This window comes from Vidua macroura, chromosome 19 (genome assembly GCF_024509145.1).
Source record: "Vidua macroura isolate BioBank_ID:100142 chromosome 19, ASM2450914v1, whole genome shotgun sequence".
NCBI classification, from domain to species: Eukaryota; Metazoa; Chordata; class Aves; order Passeriformes; family Viduidae; genus Vidua; species Vidua macroura.
The window spans coordinates 10003563-10024893 of NC_071589.1; the positions used below are offsets into that span (position 1 = coordinate 10003563).

General features: G+C 43.5%; 4 protein-coding genes across 5 annotated transcripts in view; 1 reads left to right on the plus strand and 3 right to left on the minus strand.

Annotated features, from left to right (window-relative positions):
- The window catches only part of PECAM1 (platelet and endothelial cell adhesion molecule 1), a 45166-nt gene extending 38849 nt beyond the window's left edge, over positions 1-6317 (minus strand). The window contains exons 1-2 of the mRNA XM_053994972.1: positions 6231-6317; positions 4034-4121 (exon numbers count right to left, since the gene is read on the minus strand). Of these exons, the coding sequence (XP_053850947.1) occupies positions 4034-4049 (16 nt within the window). The 5' untranslated portion in view covers positions 4050-4121; positions 6231-6317. The remainder of the gene's footprint in view (positions 1-4033; positions 4122-6230) is intronic.
- MILR1 (mast cell immunoglobulin like receptor 1) lies at positions 440-4502 on the plus strand. Its single transcript, XM_053994984.1, has 7 exons — positions 440-473; positions 566-610; positions 1441-1728; positions 1973-2257; positions 2761-2874; positions 3301-3396; positions 4280-4502. The coding sequence occupies exons 1-7, from the start codon at positions 440-442 to the stop codon at positions 4360-4362; spliced, it is 945 nt and encodes a 314-aa protein (XP_053850959.1). The 3' UTR covers positions 4363-4502.
- On the minus strand, positions 6171-11783 carry POLG2 (DNA polymerase gamma 2, accessory subunit). The gene is made up of 8 exons (XM_053994983.1): positions 11260-11783; positions 10718-10865; positions 10474-10579; positions 9930-10103; positions 8808-8948; positions 7863-7943; positions 7176-7276; positions 6171-6368 (listed from the first exon to the last, which is right to left on the minus strand). Exons 1-8 carry the CDS (start codon positions 11765-11767, stop codon positions 6203-6205), a joined length of 1425 nt encoding a protein of 474 aa, XP_053850958.1. The 5' UTR covers positions 11768-11783; the 3' UTR covers positions 6171-6202.
- Positions 11784-13976: 2193 nt separating this feature from the next.
- Positions 13977-21322, minus strand: DDX5 (DEAD-box helicase 5). 2 transcript variants are annotated; one of them, XM_053994655.1, is made up of 13 exons: positions 21186-21322; positions 19620-19785; positions 19376-19472; positions 19158-19291; positions 18970-19035; positions 18395-18536; positions 18157-18317; positions 17847-18019; positions 17549-17659; positions 17285-17346; positions 17147-17206; positions 15671-15895; positions 13977-15138 (listed from the first exon to the last, which is right to left on the minus strand). In XM_053994655.1, exons 1-13 carry the CDS (start codon positions 21215-21217, stop codon positions 14753-14755), a joined length of 1815 nt encoding a protein of 604 aa, XP_053850630.1. In that variant the 5' UTR covers positions 21218-21322; the 3' UTR covers positions 13977-14752. The 2 variants fall into 2 exon arrangements, with proteins under 2 accessions (XP_053850630.1, XP_053850631.1); XM_053994656.1 differs by having other exon boundaries at positions 21210-21320.
- Between the last annotated feature and the right edge of the window lie 9 nt (positions 21323-21331).

Here is a 21331-nt window from a genome sequence, read left to right on the forward strand (position 1 = left end):
CACCTGTGTCCCAAACTGCTGCTCACAGCATCCACCTGTGTCCCAAACTGCTGCTCACAGCATCCACCTGTGTCCCAAACTGCTGCTCACAACATCCACCTGTGTCCCAAACTGCTGCTCACAGCATCCACCTGTGTCCCAAACTGCTGCTCACATCAGCCACATCTCAGGACAGCTGGACACAGCATCTACCTGTGTCCAACTGCTGCTTCCCACCCCATTGCTCCCCTCTCTCTCTGCCCACTCCTCTGCCTGCCATAGGATAAATGTATGTGAAATATGACAAAATTCTCCACAGAAACACAAATAAAGATCAGCACTGATCGGCACAGTTTCCATATTTAGAACTTCCTCAAGTTCTAGAGCCACTCCTCCATCTCCTTCAGAAGAAATCTCTTGTCATGTAACTCCACCAGCTCTCTTGCCTGGCATCCAGAAAATGTTTTTTCTTGCAATTCTGCTGTTTTCCTACCGTAAGCTAAGGACATGTTTCTTTCATATTACAAATCTTTCTAAAGCAGAACCATTGTTTCATGTCTGAAAGCTTTTCTTTTTCTTCTCTTAGTTCAAATGTCTCAGCAGATACAGAAAACTACTGCAAATGGCAAAGGTAGGTTCTTTCTTGATTTTGAGGTATGTGCTCAGATTGACTGTTAGCCAAAAAAATGGGGGAGGAATTAAAAAAATGTCCAAAAGTTTTGTGCCAAATTAAATCTTTTGCCTCTCTGTTCAGTGAGTCAGTTTAAAAGTTTCTATACAAAGTTAACTATCTCTTTGCTGACCTGTATGTAAAGTCAAAATTGCTTTAACTTGTTTAAACATTTTTTTCCCCCATGGAAATGTTGTAATTTATTTTAGTCATGACTAGTTCAGTACCATTTTCTATGGAAAGACAGTTTTTTATTGCAAATTCATTTGTATAAGATCATGAAAGGAAACAAATTTGAGAGATCATCAAAGCGCTTACTGCTGCTATTCATATGTTCAATCTACTTACACAAAGTTAGTTCTGTCTTTTAATAGACAGCCACAAACAAAATACTGCTTTTGCTTTCAGGTTCACATGTTACCTCTCAACTAATATGTAAGGTTACTTTCTCCTACAATTAATACTCCACAATATTTGATTTAATCTTTTATAGTTCTATTCTTTTAATTCCTGCTGTAGTTCAAAATTATTGTTGTTGGTTCATCTGAACACATCTGTGGACTTTGTGTGGCTGTGCCTCTTGCACGAATATAGGCACTTTTCATCATGTGTGAAGCTGCATTCTGGTTTTGAAAAGTAACTGAGTTGCCTGCTATCAGAGATGGAAAAAGTATAATGGCCCATTTCAACACAAATAAGCATAGTTTGGTTATCAATATATTTTGGGAAAAATATGGGGCTTTCTTGGGTCATAGGTGCAGTCAACTCACTCGGAAGTGTTTTCTTTCCAGAGATGGTGACCAATCCCAAGCTTGTACTGGTTCAGGGGACTTTGAATGTGGTGATGAAGCAGAATGTGACCCTCTCCTGCCTCTCTGAGCCTGCATCTCCACCTGTTAGATATGCACTGTTCAAGCACAACCAGCAAGTATCTGCTTTAAACAGGTCAGACTTGAGCCCTGCACTGTTCACCCTGACCATCAGCTCTGCCAGCGATGTTGGGGAATACAAGTGCAAAGCTGAATATAACAACTCCAGTGGTGGAAAATACAGCAACAGCCTCACCTTCACCCTCTTAGGTACGTCTTGCTGTACACCTTCCCAGCACTGGCTATTGCAGGGGCACACAGCCATCTCTTTTCTTGACTGAGGAGCTGAACCTTACTGCTGTTCTTACCTCAGGAGCTGGCAGTGCCTCACTGCTGTGCTCACAACCCCTCCATCCTCCCTGCCCAGCTATTTTGCTAGTGTTGTCACTTCTCTCCTAGTCTTGGAGCTTGTCCTGTACTCTGTGATTCAGACTTTTCAGTTTTCTTTCTGCAGAGCCAATTTCCAAACCAGTGCTGAGCTCACCAACCTCTCAGGCAAAGAAAGGCCAGAATGTGACCCTGTCCTGTTTCTCGGAGAACGGATCCCTTCCTATCACCTATCTATTCTTCAAAGGAACACAAAACATTTCTCCCCAAAAGACGATGCAGAAGAGGGAAGCAGCTGTGATTTTTCTATTTATCAATTCCCTTAGTGACTTTGGAACCTATAAATGCAAAGCTAATAACAGTTTTCCCAATAATACAAAATACAGCAACGGTTTCAACTTTACATTAGCAGGTATGAATGAAAAGAGGTTACTACTGTTGACAAATGTGGGATCACACAAAATTCAGAATGTTGTAACTGTGCAAGCTTTTAGCCAGATATTTGATCCTGCAATGTGATGTTCAAAATACAATTTCTTAAATTAAAAAAATCAAGGTTTTAAAATTAATGCAAAACCATAGAATTCTATACATCCTAGATTGCAGTAGAAGTTGAAGTGACCATGGAGGATGTCTGTAAAAGATTCACTTTTACAAGAGACCCCTGGTCCACCTTGCAGAGAGTCTGGTTTCATTTTTCTCTCTGGTCCCATGAAAGAGCTTAACTAGCACCAGCAAGCTGCCTTCCTTCTGCTGGGGCACAGAGCCCTTGGGACTCATGAGCAGTTACATTAACACCAGTTAATCTAAAAGCTGAAAGAAATTTAAAGTCTTGATTTCAATTTACAGAAAATACTTAAAATATGAAACAACACTTCATTGCATAAACACCTTTTTTTTTCTTGTTTTTGGCAGAAGAGAGAAGTCATTCTCAGCCTCTGATAATTGCTCTTGGGCTGATCCTGCTACTATTTATAATAGGACTTGCTCTGGCAATTCCATTTTTCGTAATTCCTTTGTATAAATCAAGTAAGTTCTTTGAATGTCTGTTTCTTATTCCAAAGGTCATTTATATTGTCAATATATTTCAGTGTGTAAACATCACGTTTTCAGTAGAGTAGTTCCTTGTATTTTATCATGTTGCTGAATCTCCTCTGAAGCAGCACCAGCAGCTTAACAAGACTTTGACAAGGCAAAATCTCTGAGTTGTGTTTTAGATGAAAGATCTGGGGTCGGGGAGGCAAAGCAACAACTAATGTAATGCACAAAAACACTGGAAAGGGAAATTATTAAAATGCCCTTGGTTAAAGAAGAATTTTGATTGTGAAAATTACATTACCTGAGATCGCCAAATATTAAAAAATACATTGAAACTAACATTTATTCCTAAGAAATATTTTTATATATACCTATATATAAATACACACACACACGTTTTTCTTTTACAAATTGCAGAAAAATTTAAGTCTACCAGGCCCTCAATTGGCCTTACTTCAATAGTGAATGCAGAGGAGTCATATACTGAAAATGAAGTCATATACTCAGAGATTGGTAAGTTCCTGTCACCCCCTGCAGTCAGGCAGGTTTCTTCAGGTACTGGAAGGGGACACCTACTGACCCTCCTGGCAGAGGCAATATTTGAAATCCCTCAGAATCCATATCTGGCATCATCTGACAGCCATGCAGCCAAAACTGCAGCTGGTTAAATGAACTGAGGTTTTAATAAAAAAGGGTGTAATGGCCTAACAGACAACAGTAAGCTATATGAAGCTGTAGCAAAATAAAACTTGCATAGCTCCTGCATTCTCTTCAAAATTGTTCAGTACTTTAGTTATTTATTCTATCCTTCTTAAGTTTGGCAAGATTAAAACTGAAATTATGAAGTGACAACAAAGCAACTGATCTATGTTAAGACATTTTAGTACTTGAATTACTTAACTGAAATTATGAAGTGACAACAAAGAAACTGACCTATGTTAAGACATTTTAGTACTTGAATTGCAGAAAACACACAATAAAGAAGACCTGACAGCCACAATGCTCTGAACTGGCACATTTCTATATTTGCCTTGAATGTGAATGCCTCTTTTCCAGGGGAATAAGAACCCCCCCCCCCAAACAAACCAATAGCAAAGGCATTGTTTCCAATTTCTAAATATCCAGATGGAGTAACTGTCTCCAAACAAACCTGCCTTCCTGTTCATGCAGTAGATAGAGCTCTCACTGCCCTGCTGGCTCAGCTCAGTGCTGTGCAGCTGCTTGTGCCAGGTCTCAGTCTGCAAGGACAGTGAGAAGAGTTCTGATAAGGCCCATGGATACTCCATGATTTATATTCAATATGGAATCTCACTGCTTTGTTTCAAAATTACAAAAAAAAAGCCTGATTCAAGTTGTCTGTAACTGAGTTAACTGTTGTTCATCATCTTTAATCCAGAGCCTCTTAGACCAGAAGAAGAATACATCAACTTCTCCGTTATTAGAAGAGAAGAGGAAAAAGGTGAAAACCTCAAGCTATAATATTGGAATATCTGATGCACACAAATATGTTTTGAGGGAACTTTGCTGGGTGGAGGCAGGGCTTAAATACTTGAAATTGCTTATGAAATTGTTTAGTTACTATGGAAAAACTAAAATAGCATTAAAACTGTTTTGAGGAAGGGGAGGGAAAGAAGGAAGAAAAACCCCAACAAACCATCCTATGGCAAATTCAAGAGCCTCACTATGAAACCACTCAGATGTTATTAGCAACCACATTGCTGATGTAATGTTAATTCTTCTTCTGTGCATCTGTACCAAGAAAGCAATTATGAATTATGTTACTCTGGCTTTTAGCAGGGACGAGGGCATGTTCTACAGTCTATTCAAAGGTCCTCATCAGAGACTGAGTACCAGGTATGATTATAATTTTTCCTTATTAACTTAATCAAATACTTCTAAAGAATTTTTCATCCCTCAAATGTGCTAAGTTCCAGCAAGCTGCATACAAAGATAGATACCAATTTCCTGGCATAATCAGTTTATAGACAGACAGTGTAGCTCACTTTCGAAGCAAAATCTCTGAACCATAATATCTAAGGATTTCAACTTATGAGAAAAAGCAAACAGATAAAACTTAGAATTACATGTAAAGTTTTCACACAGATTTAAGTTCCTCACCATTTAACAATTTTGCTAAAGTAGAAACTGGATTGTTTGCAGACATAAGATAATCAAAAGGCTTTTGTCTAGTGTAATGAAAAAAGAAAAAAAACATCCCTCTTAGGCACTAGAGGATCTGTATTTGGCCTCTATGTACCTGCAAGGATGGCAATTTCTCAGTTCAACAGTACTTCAGCTCTCAGAGTAGGGAGAGGTTGCTAAAATTAATTTTGGGACAGATGACTTCAAAATAAATTCTGTATCCTGCAACTGGCTGTTTCTAAGATGTTGCTGGGTTGTTTTAATACCATTCCATAGCCAGCTTATTTAGAATTCCATGAGTTCAGTAAGTCACATTATTCTAACATTGATTATATCTAGCATACATATTCTATCCTGCAATTATTATTGCTATTACAAATAACTCATTTATAGTTAAGTGAGCACCATGTTAGTAGAAGATTTTAATACAAGTTCTTGTGTTTCATGACACTGATAACTATCAGAGGTCATGGGCCTTGCTGCACTTTAAAGAGGGACTAACAAGCTGTACAGGCACTGGAAATCTAGACAAGATCAGAATCATGCAGTTCTGTATCAAACTCTTGTATCTGATTTTAACCACTGTGCTTAGGTACAGGAAAAATATGATCACACATTAGTCTTTTTCCACCATTTTGTACACACAGATACTTTGTCCACAAAAAATACTGGTTTAAAAACATATTTAAATCTGATCCTCTGTCACTCTTGGTAACATATTTCTGATTTTTTTAATGTTTATCAAGTGTAAGATGAAGTAGCTTACATGTTTAAGAACTGAAGCCATGTGACTAAAATACATTCCTACAAACAGTACAAAGATACTGATGTTATTAAAATATTTAAGATTTGGAAATCTTTTCTAGAAAATACCATTTTCCAGCAGAGATCATATTGTGTCAGCAATACAGAGGAAAGCTGAATTTTTAGCTTAGAATGGAGCACTTTCAATATGATATTAAAACCAAAGACATGAACAAGAATATGCTAATAAGGGACAAGTTTTTCTCTTTGCTTTTTCCAAGGTAACCTGGAAGACCCAGATTTGACAGAAAACAGATGCACTACAACGTTTTAGCAGAACTGTTTGCAGAGAAACCATTCAGTCCACGACAATGCTGAAACCAGCTCAGGCAAAGATGTCTAAAAAAAATCCTTTTATTCAACAAGTTTAAGTTTACACATTTTTGGCTGATGTAACATACTTAGTTAAAAAGTCCTTCAGCCTGGAAATGTGCATCATTTCCTTCATGGTGGTGTCTCTGCTTCTCAGCTGGACCACTCCATTCTCTAGAGTGCCATCACTTATCAAGACCGTGAAGGGAATACTCATCTCATCATACCTGCAGAGAGAAGAAGCCACCTGTTACTGCTTTTGGTGCATGGAAAAAATCAGATAATTTAAACACAAATGACCATAAACTGTATATATTTAGTTTTGCTATATTGCACTAAGTCCAGTGTGACACCTCCAGTTTTCTTGTTGCCATTCTTTGCTTTCCTGATTACATTTCTTCAAATTACTTAGCTATTTTAGTATATAAAAAGAATCTTATTTAGTAACCTATTAAAAGAGTATTTTTCTACAAGAAGAATTTATCTTTCTGACTTCATTTTACTGCACATGAACAAGAAATTGCATTTATTTTCTCTCAGAAAAAACCACTCATCACTATGATCAAGATGCTTTGACATGAGTCAATGCCCCAATCCACTCCTGATCAACAAATCATAATGAAGCCCCCAAATAGAAGAGCTGTTTTTATATCCACAAACAGTTCCATCACATCACTAATGGCAGTGGTTCCAGACCTGGAGGAACTGTGAAGTTCAAGACTAGGCACAGTGAGTTGTTTGAAAGAGCACTTAAGAATGAAACACAGAACCACACCAGATGCAAAAAAACAGTTCTGCAAGTTTATAATTCATCTGAAGAAATTTGTTTGTTACATGAGAGTTTTTAAAAATGAGCTGATATATGCTTTTCATAATAACACTACTTGAATCCAAGTCTGTAGCTTGGGATCCACACCTTCAGTCAGTAACTGCACTCAATGACTTCCTACTGAAAAAAAGAGTATTTACAGCAGTCCACAGAAAGTCATCTTTGACCTTCACAGTTTAATTTACAAAAGACTGTTTCTCCTTACTTTGTATAAAGATGTTCCAGAGACACATGCACAGTTTCCAGATAACCCGGCCATACAGAAATTCCATTTTCTGTCAGTTCATTGAACAATCCTTGACAAACCTGTGTTCATTTAAAAACAAAAGTTAAAATACAGACTTTGAGGGTTGAGACTCTATACAAAGAAACCATTAAAACTCTTAACAAGTGTGGTATTAACATTCCTAGCTGGTGTTTATTTGCTGGCTGAAATAATCTCAGATCAGAAAGCAGCCTGGCAGCTCTGTCTCCACTTCTGTTTAAAAACATGCCAGTGTAAGTTTCCTCCCTTCCACAGGGACTTCATGACTGACTTAAATAAAAACATAGAAAAAATCCTTCTGAACGTGTGATTCATGCGTTAAGATAATTCTGAAATATTAAGAAGCTGAGAGGGATGGTGTAATTAATTTTCCTTAATTTTGCATGGGACAAGCATCAGCTCTACTGTACCAAAAGCTGTTGTGTTCACGTAAGGAGCTGCCTGCAGTGAATTCCTTTGGCTGTCACCCACAAGCTGCTGAGGAGGAGCACCATGAACTCTGCACAACCAGGAATCTCCAGGAGTCAAAGCAGCAGCATGATTTTCCTCAACATAAACAGTGTCTGAATTGTAACACATTACATGGAGAGTCAATGCTCAAGACTGAAATACTCTCTTACAACATACCTGCCTCAGCTCTGTTGTTGGACCTTTTCCTACATCCAAGGCCACTTTAAGGGGTGCCAAGCAAGGATGAAGCTTAAGTACCTAATAAATTTACAAAAACCATCAGATTACTAAATGTACTTATCATGCAAGTATAAACAGAATTTGGAAATAGCAATTTTTTTAAAAATTAAATTAAGGTTCTAAATATACAAAAATTTTCTTACAGCACAAAATCTTGAATTAGAAGCAAGCTGTATTTTATGTAATGAGCACACAGCCCAGCTACATTCACATGGCAGAAATTACTCTATTTTGGCTGAGCTCCAGAAAAGAGATGAAGATTTGTTAGCAGAGTTCCACCACCTTGAATGGAGCCAGGGTGATGAGACAGCCCAGCAGGCAGCTCCCATCCAGTCTACTGCCTGTTCTTAAAGCCCAAACAACTGCCTCAGTAACTGTCAGTTACTGAGTAACTGCCTCAGTAACTGTCAGTTTGAGTGCTGACAGCCAGCACTCAAACTCCAGAAAACGGTAAAAGTGGGGAGAATGGTGGTCCTTGGGGAGATGCCCCATTACCACCTGTGACCCACTTTCTCTACTCTTCTCAGCCACTTTCAAATGCTGCTGGAAAAGACAAATTGCTCTTTGCCACAGACTGCAGCTACATTCTAATTTCTCTTAACTCCATCACTTGCATGGCAAGATCCTACCTACTGACCAGAGAGAAGGGTAAAACAGGAAAAGGGGACCTCAGAATGAGAAAAATTGCTTATGTGGGTGATAGGGACCACAGGGGCTGTGCCACTGGGCCAGCCTGGTGCTCCCAGTGAGAGGGTTGAGTCTGCACCCATTGGGAAGGGAACAGGATGGCCACGTGGGAAAAGGAGACATTGCCATGCTTGAATTTACCACATTGTCTGGGGGGGTTGTACTTATTTTCTGACATTTTCTACATGAAGTTACCTTTCTCTGAGAATTTTTCTTTGCTGTTAATGGATTCTCAACTACCTGTAGAGAATCAAAGAGATACGCTAACACTCCTCGGTCCAGATTCCCGTTCACAGACAGAACATGAGGGATGACATTCTTCCTTCCATCTCGGCCCTGAAGAGAAAAAATCCATGTAGGAAAACATCAAAGATTGTCCCCAAAATATTTTTGCTTGCTTTAAACATATAATGAGGCATTGAGCTCAAGCACTCTTATTTCATTTAAAATACAGACATTTATTTAAAACATTACCAGCAATCTTAATGTATCTGTAACCAGGTAAGGCTGTAACAGTGGGGAAAGCAGGTCAGGGCAGGATGGAATTCATTTCTTGCTCTGCCACTTTGATCATAAATTTAAATCTATGGCAAATACACTTGAAACTCTGCATTTTCTTTTGGAGGTTTGTAGATTACTTCCAAGTGAGCATGAGTCCCCACATTCTGAGAAATCCCTATGTAATCCAGTTTTGTAGAAATAAACTGCAGAAGCAGGAAATACAGGACTGTCATGAGAAGGAGAAGGTTGCAATTTACTAGTTACAAATACAAAGTTACTCTGGTTTTATCTGTTCAGCCTAACACATTGCCATTTATTAGGTTTGTCCCTCTTCAACATATTCAGTGGAGAGGTTTTCCTCTGGTCCATCCCTGCTTTTTCTATAAAGCCATTTTTATAACCCAGTAATCTACAAAAACTTCTACGTATGTGAAATTGAACAAGCTACAGCAAGAAAGAAAACCCCTCACATTTACAGGGTCTTTTTGATGCAAACTGAACAGTGCAAAACACAGTCTGAGTTTGTGTTTCCATGCACTCACAGACACAGGTAAAAGCTATGCCACTGACAACAGCTGTCTTGTCAATAGGGCTCATTTCTAATTTTGAAGAATTCCTTGCAAAAAAAAAAAAGTACCAAACACTATTTTATCAGCTTTGAAAATGAAGGTTGGACTGCAGAATATCAATTGTACTATTCTTGCAGCAAATTAATAAAAAGCCAGCCACACTCTAAGCAACTGGATCAGCAAAGAATCCATTTCTCTCACACATGACCATCTTTATCAGGAAAGATATTTAAAAAGTAAAGCTTACAAGTAATTTAGATCTCTCTCCTGGATATAGCTGTAGCAGTTCAGTATCACCAAGGTTCTTCAGCGTTTCTATTGTTTCTATGCCCCAAGGAAAGCTATAATGTAACTTAAATCCTCTTCTGCCTTCTTCATCCTGAAAGTCACTGCTGCTGAAGTTAGATGGGCCTACAGCAAACTGAAAATAAGAGGTACAAGAGGTGATCACTACTGCAAATCCCATAGTAACTACAAAAAACAAGTCTGCAATGCAAACTGAAGTCTCTGATTTTCAGCAAAAGGTTTTTATAAGTTAAAGCCAAATCTCTTGGTTGTTTTATGGCATTTTCATCTCGTATCACTGACAAACACAAAGCATTTGCCTTTCTGCAAGTCACGTTGTAAACTAGTTAGCAGGTTTGTCATCAACTTCAGTAGCTTCTCAATTTCCACGAGAAATGCACCTAGAACAGGCCAGCAGCGTAAGGCCATAAAACTAACCAGGGTGACTATTCTCCCAGAGACATAAAGGAGCAGGCCAAGATTCCCCATGGATATGCTGCTGTTACCTTTCTCCACCACTGGAGCCTCTGGCGCAGCCAGTAATCGAGCCACTGTCCTGCAGTTCTGGGAGAACTAAACCAGGCAAGCAGAGACGTGGTCCTCTCGCCTATTCTTTAAACAACAGCAAGGGCAGCAAGTTAACACCTTGGGAAATAACAGGGGAAAAGCAAGAAACAGCATTCAAAAATAATCCAAAAGTGAAACGGTTGGTTTAGGTATGATAAGGGATTAACTCCTCTATTACTCTACCTTGTAAGGTTTTTGTTGTGTTGTTCATTTCCTGAAACAGAATGTTCACTTTCTGGAACAGAATGAAAGCACACTCCAATTTGAGCAAGGCCACAGGGCAGTCTTTTGTTCACCAGCTCTAAGCAGCTGACATATTGCGCCAGAACACCTACAAAACACAAAGCCCTGTTTTTAGCGGCCACAGCAAAGTTTCTGATGTTTTAACTCTACCAAGAACAAATGAAGCACATATTATACACGTGTTGTTTGTACACGCAGTCCCACTATCTTTACTAGCATTGATGCTTTGCAGACATGGGCTCAGGAGGGTGGTTCCTCTGGGAACGTTGATTTTAATGCGCTTTTCCCCGAATTACAGGGAGCATATTCGCTGTCCACCTGTGCTGGTCAGGTCCTTGAAAAGCACACATATTCACAGCCTACAGAAGGAACATTCCCACCGCACCAAAGCAGCTGGAAAAATCTCTTAAATGCAGCTGCTTCGCTCCCAGCAAGAAGCTCGTGCGCAGAGTGCAGGCTGAGCGGAGCCGCCCGGGACCTACCGGGCAGGAGGCTCTCCCGTAGCAGCCCCGCGGCCCCCAGTACTTCTTCCAGGGCCGGGCCGCCAGGGTTCTGCCCACAGCCCTGGAGGACTTCGCGCAGCGCCTCCGGGTGCAGCAGCCGCAGCCCCTGCGCGTCCCGCAGAGCGCCGGGCGGGCCGTGGAGCGGGGCGTCCACGGGGAACACCTGCTCCCGCACGGGCAGCGCCGAGTCCCACCACTGCGCCGCCAGGTTGGTGCGCAGCGCGGCGCCCAGCGGCCCGAAGCCGGGGTGGCGGCCGCTCAGGTAGGCGCTCCACGGCAGCGGCCCCGCGCCGCCCCGTAGGAAGAGCCGCCGCCAGCACACCTCCAGCAGCTCCGCCCCGCCCGCCGCCTCGGCAGCACCACCGCCCTCCGAGTACAGCCGCGCCGAGCATCCGGCCGGCTCCGGCTCCGGGACTCGCCGCCGCCTCGGCTGTCCCAGGGCGGCGCGGCCGCACCAGCGGCAGCCTTGGCGGGAGCCCAGCGCCATCTTGCCGCTCCCTCACGGCGGGGCTGCAAGGGGAGGGGGGGAGTGTGTGTGTATGGGGGGGGGGGGGGGGGAGGTCGTGGCAGCCATTGCGCACGCGCAGTGCGCCGCGCGGTAAGCAGGGGGAGGGGCAGCATGGCGGTCGCGCATGCGCAGTGGCACCATCGCGGCCTCGCCGCGACCGCGGGCCGAAGGTCAGGGACCCTCCGAGGTGAATTTTCTGTCCCCAGGCTGAATCTTCTCACCTTTTGTAACCGTAATGATGCAGTCAGATAACTTCTGCTAAAAGAATTGACGTCTCGGAGCTGAATTTGCTCGCTTTTTGTAAACATAAGTAATGCTGTCAGGTAACTTCTATAATAGAAGATGCTTAATAAAAGAACTCGTTTCAAGTATTGGGTAAGCTTACATCACACAAATAAACATACACTGGGTAGGCGGAGGATGTGCATTAGATAGGTGGGTTCCCGTACATTGTACTGTAAAAAAGATGTAACTTTTTACCCCGTGGTGTGCTTGATACGCAGAATCAACCTTGAGCCCCACACAGAATAAACAATGTCTCTTTTATAAACCGAACTCGTCTAGAGAGCTCCCAACATCGGCAACAAGGCCGCACGTGCCGGGGTCACACCTGGCCTGCCCTGTGGGACAGGGACGTCCAGAGCTCACCAGCACTGCGGACTTGGAGGGGGACAATGGGGCAGACCGTGCCCTCGCTGTCACCGCAACACGCTGCAGCTGCACGGGGAATTCCTGGGGAAAAGCCCCTCTGGAGCCCACCGCGGGGGGCAGCACCGTCCGATGCACATAAAGGCAGCAGGCCGAGCGCAGGCCGAGCTCGGGCGGAGGCGGCAGCGCGGGGCCGCTGCCAAGCGCGCGGGCGCGGCCCCCGGCTCCCCGCGGCCGCTCGGCCCGGCGCTGGCGGCGCTGGCGGCGCAGTGGAAATTTCCATACTCGCTGCAGCACGAGCAGGCGGCGGGGCAGGAGGCGGGGCTGAGGCAGGAGCCATTCCGCGAGCCGCGGGCAGGAAAGGCTCGCGCTGGGATAATCCCCGCGCCGGTTCGGGCGGCGCAGCCCCCTCCCCCGGGCCCGGCGCTGACAGCCGATTTAGTAGGGCACTGGGTCAGCGGCAGGCTGCTACTCCCGCCTGAACAAGAACTGCAGGCAAGTTTAGCTCGAAGGCAGATTTGCCATGGACTCCATTCTGCCAGAGTAGCACTGGCAGTAATGTAAAATCTGCGTAGAGCTCGTTTCTTTTCATTGTTTTATGTGCAAATGTTACGTTTTCCCCATCAGTAAACACTGCCCCACACAAAGGGTCTTTTAGAAAGAGTATAAAAATACACGGAGAAAACCTCTTTCTGCAGTTTAGGTTTTGCATCATTGTTAAAGACTCTCATCTCTCAATTTTAATTCACAAGCTATAAATACTTAAAAAATAAAACCCACCTTTACAAAACCGGCTTTTCAATGCATTTTGTTTCAGGCCACTAATCTAGAAACTTAGTTGTCAAGTCATAGTCCAGATAAATAATCTACTTCCTTTTCACCCCTGGTGACACTGAGCACTGCTCCAAAACAAGTGAGGAAAAAACCCCATCCCCTACTCCCCCCGAACCAAAAAACCCCAAACCAAAATACATTGCCACCTGCAAGTTTTAGACTGCAGTGGGGCAGTTCCAAGCCTCCAGCTGGAGTTCTCAAAGCAGGAGTAAAAGATGATAGAACCTTACAGAAAAGGAGGAAGTAGAAGAGGTAGATCAGGCTGCATTAGAGAACATCACAAGCTGAGCCTCAGAGGGAAACAAGGACAAGTAATCAAGGACTGAGCACAGACTAAGCAAAAAGATCCTAAGTGCAAAACAAAGTTAACTCAGGTTCAAAACATAAAAAGAATCTTGTAGATTCAACCTTGAACACATTACGTGTTGAACTTAAAACTCATCACTGTTACTGATAAACAAGAGGAACTGAAAATTAGTATTAACCAGAATTTAAATACACCATGCTTGAAAGCATTAAGCACTTTAACCCCAGGATCAAAAATTATGCTGTTCCTTCACTCAGCATGGGCAGTGCTTTGAGATTAGAGTCATTTGCACATATTGTAAGTCCTTAAAAAAAAAAAAAAATCCATGAGGCATTGTCATGGATCAACAGCCCACTTCCCTCCCACCACCTCCATAAAGAAATCACTGCTCAATACCAGTTTAAGTATAATTTGAAGTTTTAATACTAAGATCTTCCCGTTTCTCTGAAGCTCAGAAGCCTGCATGCTAACTCACAACGCCTGGCAGCTGTGGGTACACAACACTCAAGCCTGGTCTGCACATATGCTCGTGTGAAGGCGACGGTTACGGTGCTGCAGAAGCTTCCTACGCTCGTAGCAGCTTGTTAGCAACACCACTACAGAGTTTTGATCTTTTCCAAGAACTGGCCCTACACTAGTGAGACAAGGAAGAACACTGCTTCCAATACTTTCTTAGAAGCCAGCTTAAATTTTCTTCCCCATCGAAGCAGAGCCTGCCATGCTAAGCAATCTAGCCCAATCAAGGCAAGGCTGGTATTTGTATAAGCTTAAATGTTTAATCAGACACAGTTGAGAAACCTTTCTAGAATTTAATATAAAAACATTTGACATTTCATTAATGTAAAGTTGTGCACATGTTGAGAAAATTGTCATCTGAAAGAAAAATCGGTCTTCAAATATCTTTATTGGAAGGCCATGCACTGCCTTCTGTTACTGTATTTCAAATCACTGTACATTTACTTTGAAAACACTGTCTGCATTTTCTAGTACAAAAAACTAAAAATTGTTTCAGGAATGTAGAGAAATATTCAACTTAAATAGCGAAAAAGTGCACCATAATTACTGCTGCACTGCAGTCATTTCTGCATTTCCCATTTCTTAAATAACTATCCTGTTTTGATAACACACAATATAAAGAGCAATTATGAAAAACTGAGACATTTAAATACACTAAGTTATTGAGAATAACTTGTGGGCATGGGGTAACCTATCATAGGAGCAGCACCAGTGGCAGGGTAGGCGTACTGCTGCTGGTTCATGCCATTGTGCATGTTGGCAATGTTACTGCCGTACTGCTGCTCGTAGCCGTTCTGGTACGCTCCTGTGGGGTTACCGCCGGCCCTGAAGCCGGCCTGCATGCCTGCAGCTGCAAAGCCATTCCCAAAGGGAGTTCCATTGCTGAAACTCTGGGCGCTGTAAGCCCCGTTTTGGGTTTTTGCTCCGAAGTCTCTCTTGCCTAGCGCACCATAGGTTCTCTCAAAGTTTTCCCTCTCTCTAAAACTACTAAATCCACCCCTTTTGCCCGCAGAGTATCTGTCACGTCGATCACCTCGGGAACGACCTAGTGAAAGAGACAAGACAGTTACATGTATTACAAAGGCTCTTCAGTTCAGCTAAGCAGCATTTAGTTTTTGTCCCAACAACTCAAACCTACTCTAACAGCTTTCCAGGTGCTTGCTGGACTCCAGTTATATAAAGCTGTCTCGCTTTTGAGGAGTCACACACTCTACCCCCTTAAATCAAGTTGTGGCATCAAGGCAAAAAGTGACTTTTACCTTGCCAGCAGGACACTTGGGTCCATCTCTCTTTCCAAGCCACAGGAAACAAAGCCACAAAACTGAGTCCACAAGTGTTTTATTTCAGGGCAAGTAAGAAGCACCTCTTTGGCCTGCCCTAGCCTTAGGTGCACCACAGCATAGGCTGGGAGCATCTGGGTGCTGTTTTTTGTGTCAATAAATACTTTCTGAGATCACAGTAACTGGTAAATAAACCACCTTCCAGATTTATTTTCAAGAGAGGCCTGAGATGGAATCTGAAGTTTCCATTTTGTTCTGAGAGGAAAGCTACGCACCAAGATCAAGAACAGCCCTTACCTGAACCTCTGTCTTCAACCAGCTGAAGCAATTTGGGGTTGATGGCTTGATTAGCCTCCCGAAGCACAGAGATGAGGTCATTTACTTGCTTAATATTGTTAGGAGTAAAGAATGTGTATGCTGTGCCTGTTTTGGTACTGCGGGCAGTTCGTCCAATTCGGTGGATATAGTCCTCTGAGGAGTTAGGGTAGTCATAATTGATGACAAATTTCACATCTTCCACATCTGTAAAGTGTTGCAGTGTGGCAAAAAGCGAGGTACAAAGTTTTGCACACCACAACAGCCAAATCGAAGATAAACATTAGACAAGAGTATTTTAAAGAGAATAATGGCTGCAAAGAACAGTGTTAGAATCATCCATTTCTGCAAGAGCATAGTGGAAGAGGAAAGTTACGCACACTCCGTCTGATCCCGTTCTCAGCACCCACCCTGTGATCCAATAACCTTACCATAAGGAGTGTGCATTTGCTTGTCATTCCCAACTCAAGTGTCCCCTTTACAAATCATCAAGTGACATCTGAAAGCTTCTTGCAGTAGGGCCACTAAAGCTCACAGCAGCCTCTTCATGTGCTCATTTGAGGACCTTAGAGTAAAAACATACAAGGTCCTTCACATACACACTCATTAGAAGCTCAAAAAAAAAGGGGCCACACTGCTCGTCTTGCCAAGACCTTTGAACTGCAGCTGCAAGAAAAACATACCTGTCCCCCCAAAGTCACCAAGTTGTTTTTATGCACTGTGTCTCGTCTAGGCAAGCGCTTCCAAGAAGCCAGGGTTCACTTGAGAATGGGTCTCTCTCTGGCAGGTCTCGACATGACGACTATGTATAGGTGGAGGAACTTCGACTTTCAAAGGCATTGAAAAGCCATTGCTTTCCTGCCCCACTTGTTAAAGTGAGAGGTGGACTTTTATTCTCAGATTTCATGTGCCAGTACTCACCAATTTGTACAAGGCTTAGTACATTTTAAAGCTGCTCTCTCCATTTCATGGTTGAAAAAATTTCATTGAACATTGAAGTTTAAAATTATGTTCTTCAACATTTCAAAAAACTCACTGAAATTCAAAGACCCACAGATCACAGCAGACAGTATGCACAAAACTAACAGTACTGCACCATGGCAAATCATGCAAAGCATGGAGAGAAGAGAAATACCAGGGCAAAGTGAACTGTGAATGAAACTGCTTATTTCATGAGAGAACAGTTTATGGGGTAGTAGTTTAAAGGATGATCTTTGCCTTTTGAAGATTACTGGCACACAATGCTCTCAGCTTTCACCTCTCTATTTGACTGGAAGCAGCCAGCCGATCATTTCCACTAGTCCTCCATCCCCCTCGAGTCCTCCGATTGTCATGCCTAGGCCTTGCCACAAAGACTGCACCTTTATGTGAAGAAAACTTAGAAAAATGCAGAGGTTAAAGAAAGCAATAGACTTTCTTTAAAAGCTTTGGGCAACTGGCATTACGAGTTTTACTAACCTAGACCTCTGGATGCAACATCTGTAGCAATCAGGATTGGTGCTTTTCCATGTTTGAATTCTGTAACACAAGAAGTGAATCAATTTTTTCCTTAGGCAGCACACATCAGATGCTTGAAGAGATTGCTGAAACACTCACCATTTAGAACCCAGTCCCGCTCCTGCTGACTTTTATCACCGTGAATACCCATCGCTGGCCACCTGAAAACACAGAACTTGACTGACCCACAAACACTCCTTTGGTGGTTTCATTAGTCAAAGACTGGGCTTCTGGCAAATTCCAGTCTGGGCATTGTAGCTGACAGCTGGTGTCACTCTCTGACAGTTTTGATCCTTAACCGTGGTGTCAAGAGCACACGCAACACTATTGGGGTTGCCCAGTGAAGTCCCAGCTACTACTCACCCATCTCTCCTCATTTTTCTGGTAAGATCATCACAACGCCTTTTGGTTTCCACAAAAACAATTGTTTTGTTTTCCTTCTCGCTCATGATTTCTTCCATCAAACGAATAAGCCTATTTTTAAGAAATTATGGTTAGAACTTCGACTGCTTTCTACTGTACGAGTTTAAACTGATTTCTTGCCTTTTTTAAGTTGCCTTGGACTGATGTCAAAAATCCATCAAAATAAGGCATTCATTTCACAGTTCTTAAATAAAACTGACAGAAAACACAGAATGGCTTGCCCCCAAGGACTGCTTACTTGTCATCTTTCTCTACATCATGACACACATCCACAATCTGAAGAATGTTGTGGTTTGCACTCAGTTCCAGCGCACCAATGTTGATGTGCACGTATTCTTTCAAGAAATCTTCAGCCAGCTGCCTCACTTCCTTAGGCCATGTGGCACTCCACATCAAAGTCTGCCTGTCAGGCTACAGAAGATCAGTATAGGGTTAAGTTAAATGCCCAATCAAAATGACCTAGGCTTACACCACCCTTGCTTTAACAAGGGTAGTGGCAGTAGTTTATATCTGCCATAGAGCTAAATGCATGAACCATTTATACTCACTCTTATCTGATCCACAATTTTTCTGATCTGAGGTTCAAATCCCATGTCAAGCATCCTGTCAGCTTCATCAAGGACAAGGTAAGTACACCTCCTGAGATTGGTCTTTCCAGCTTCTAAGAAGTCTATAAGTCTTCCAGGTGTTGCAATGCAGATTTCCACACCTAAAATCAAGCAGTCCCATCAGCTGAAGCAGTTTCCACATTGCCTCAGACAGAGATGCACCAAGGCTGATCCATACCTCTTTCCAGGTCACGGATTTGTGGTCCCTTTGGAGCACCTCCATAAATACACGTGGACTTCAAACGACACGCTCTGCTGTACTCTGCAGCTACCTGCTGCACTTGTTGGGCCAGTTCACGGGTTGGTGCCAACACAAGACACTAGAAATAGGATGCCCATCTTTTAGTTCAATAGACTAGGATCATTCCAATGGGTGAGACCAATTTTGAGTGTAAAGTTCAGTGCCAGATTGACTGAAGTAGATTTAAGTAGCCAAACCAGCAAACCAATTTACGTGGCATCTTAACTACCACCAAACAATGACCAAGCATGTGAAAGATACCTGAAACTCACTAGCTTCCAGGGATAGCAATTTCCAAAATATAACCCAAAATCAAACCCTATTCTGTACTATTTTCAGGACAACCCAATCAGAGTTTATAAAATCTGCTTGGGAAACTACCCCAGTAGGGAACCACTTTATTCACGTAGAGAAACAGAATGCAGCTATGCACTCTTATGAGCAGAGCCAACTGAGACTGTAAAATACAGCCCTTAGAAATTAAAATTCCCTTTTCATTTAGGAATACTCACAATAGGTCCATCTCCTCGCTCCAGGAATGGCTGATGATTTATATGCACAATGGCAGGCAGTAAGTACTGTTTGGAAGAAAGAAAAATCTCATTACAATCCCTTCCTAGAAGCGTTCACTCTGCGCTAGGCCAGGCCATACTGTTACTGCTGAAATCCAGCAGTATCTCAGGCTATAATCAAAACTTACAGAGAGTGTTTTCCCTGATCCAGTCTGTGCTACTCCAACCATATCCAATCCACTCAATGCAACAGGCCAACCTTGTGCTTGAATAGCAGTTGGTTCAGTGAAGTTCTGCCTCTGAATTACTTCCATAACATTTGCTTGAAGACAAAATTTAAACATACAGATTCAGATGTTGCCCTAATCCAGTCTGAAGAACCATCAGTAAACTGGTCTTCACTTACCAGGGAAGTTTGCTTCATAAAAGTTGATAATTGGTTTTGGACAGTTATGGCCCCTAACTGTGACCTCTTTGCTTGCTCTGTACTGTTCAACTTCTTGCTGCAAAATAAAACACCCCTTATTGGAAATAGGCTCTGATACCAAAGTTATATTTTAAGTTACCCCATCTGTGCCTGCTGGGCCTCATGACCCTCAACATGTTTGCACTTTCTGTTTACTTTTGCTTGAGCCAGGTCAAGTACATACCGCAGTACGCCTAACTACATCCGGATGTTCTTGGTAGAAGTTCTTCTCAAATTTGGGCAGCTCATCCAAGTTCCATTTCTTTTTTGTAAGTTTCTCCCCAGGGTTTCCAAATTTCTTCCCAGAGAGAGGTCCACCTCTACTTCCTCCAAAACGAGGGGCTCCAAACCTAGGCAAAAAGAACACATCATAGAATGCAAGAGGAACATTTTTGTTCTCTTCCTGAACGACTTCACCACCATCTCTGCAGTACATCCATTAACTTTAAAATTTAGATGTATAAACTCTACCTACTGAAGTCTCAGGACACTAGAACTTCAAAAACCGTTCTTTAAGCTGCAGATGCCACAATCTGCCTGGCCGCAATTCTTAGTCACAAGCTAAGATAACGTGACTTTTCCATTTCCATACAATGCAATTGAACAGCAAGTTACAACAAGCATTAAAACCTTGGCACTACCCCGTGATCAAAATGGTTTCCCGTCCCAGTGACACTCCTATTACTGAAAGCGGGCAGGGGCGGTTATGAAACCTTGATATAACTTTCCTGTAAACCGTTCTTTTGCATGTCCCAAAAGACAGACTCCTTTTAACCACGGTGTTTTATGAGGCCAGGCGCCTTACTAGCATTTCAGGTTCGGTCCCTCCGTTCGGAGAAGGCTGATCTCGAAAGCCCCGAGGCGCAGCTCGGTGCCGCGCTGAGCCGTGCACTGGATCCGAGCGCAGGGCTCCCTCCCCCGCCCCGATCACTTCCCAATTTTGGCCGGGCGGGCACTGGGAACGATCCTTCCCAGCACAACACAGCGCTTCCCGAGCGGCCGCTGCTTCCTGCCAGCGCTGTTTCCTTTGTCTCTCATTTCTGTCTACGCCACATTTTCCAGCCGCTGCCATTTTAGAGCCGGGGTTGGGCGGGGGGAGGAGGAGGAACAAAGGCAGCAGCAGCATAGCCGGCATTTTGATTCCCCTCAGCCACCGCATGGCGGGGCCGGCCATTAACATCCGCTTACACAACACAAAGCGGAGCCGGCCGGCTCCTGCCGGCCACAGCCCGAGCCTTGGGAGGGGGAAGGGAGGGAACCGCCCTGCCGAGAGCTCCCCAAGGCTTCGGCACAGCCAACCCACTGACCCACAAACCTCCAGCCCGCCCGCCGCTCTCAGCGGGGGGAATCGGGCTCTGCAGGGATCGTCTATGCTGGGGGACCGTCCCCAGGAGGTTGGGGCGAGTCTTTTACTTCCCAACAAAAAAAAAATTAAAAAAAAAAAAAAAAAAAAAAAAAAAAAAAAAAAAAAAAATTAAATTCCCCCGCGTTTTTCTCAGCGGTAGCATATCCGCGAAGGGTGCTCTGAGGCAAAGGAACCCACAGTCATCCAAAATCGGTGGCCTAAAAAAGCCCGATATCCTCCCACGGCCACCCCTCCCGGCGGGAGCGCTGAGGGAAGGGCTCAGGGCCCAACCCCCGCCCCGCCGCCATCTTAAAACGTCTGAAAAACAACCCCGAGAACCCCACAGGCAGACTCAAGAGTCCGGACGCTGGCGGCGGCTGGCGCCGGCCGTGCCCCCGGACTCACCCTCTATCCCTGTCGCTGGAATACCCGGGCATGGCGATGGTGGCGGTGGGCGAAGCGACTCCGGTCACTTAGAGCGGGTGGCGAAGGGTTGAACAAGATCCGGCGCCGCTGGCGGGGGCCGCTCACTGTGGGCGCCCGGCCGCGCG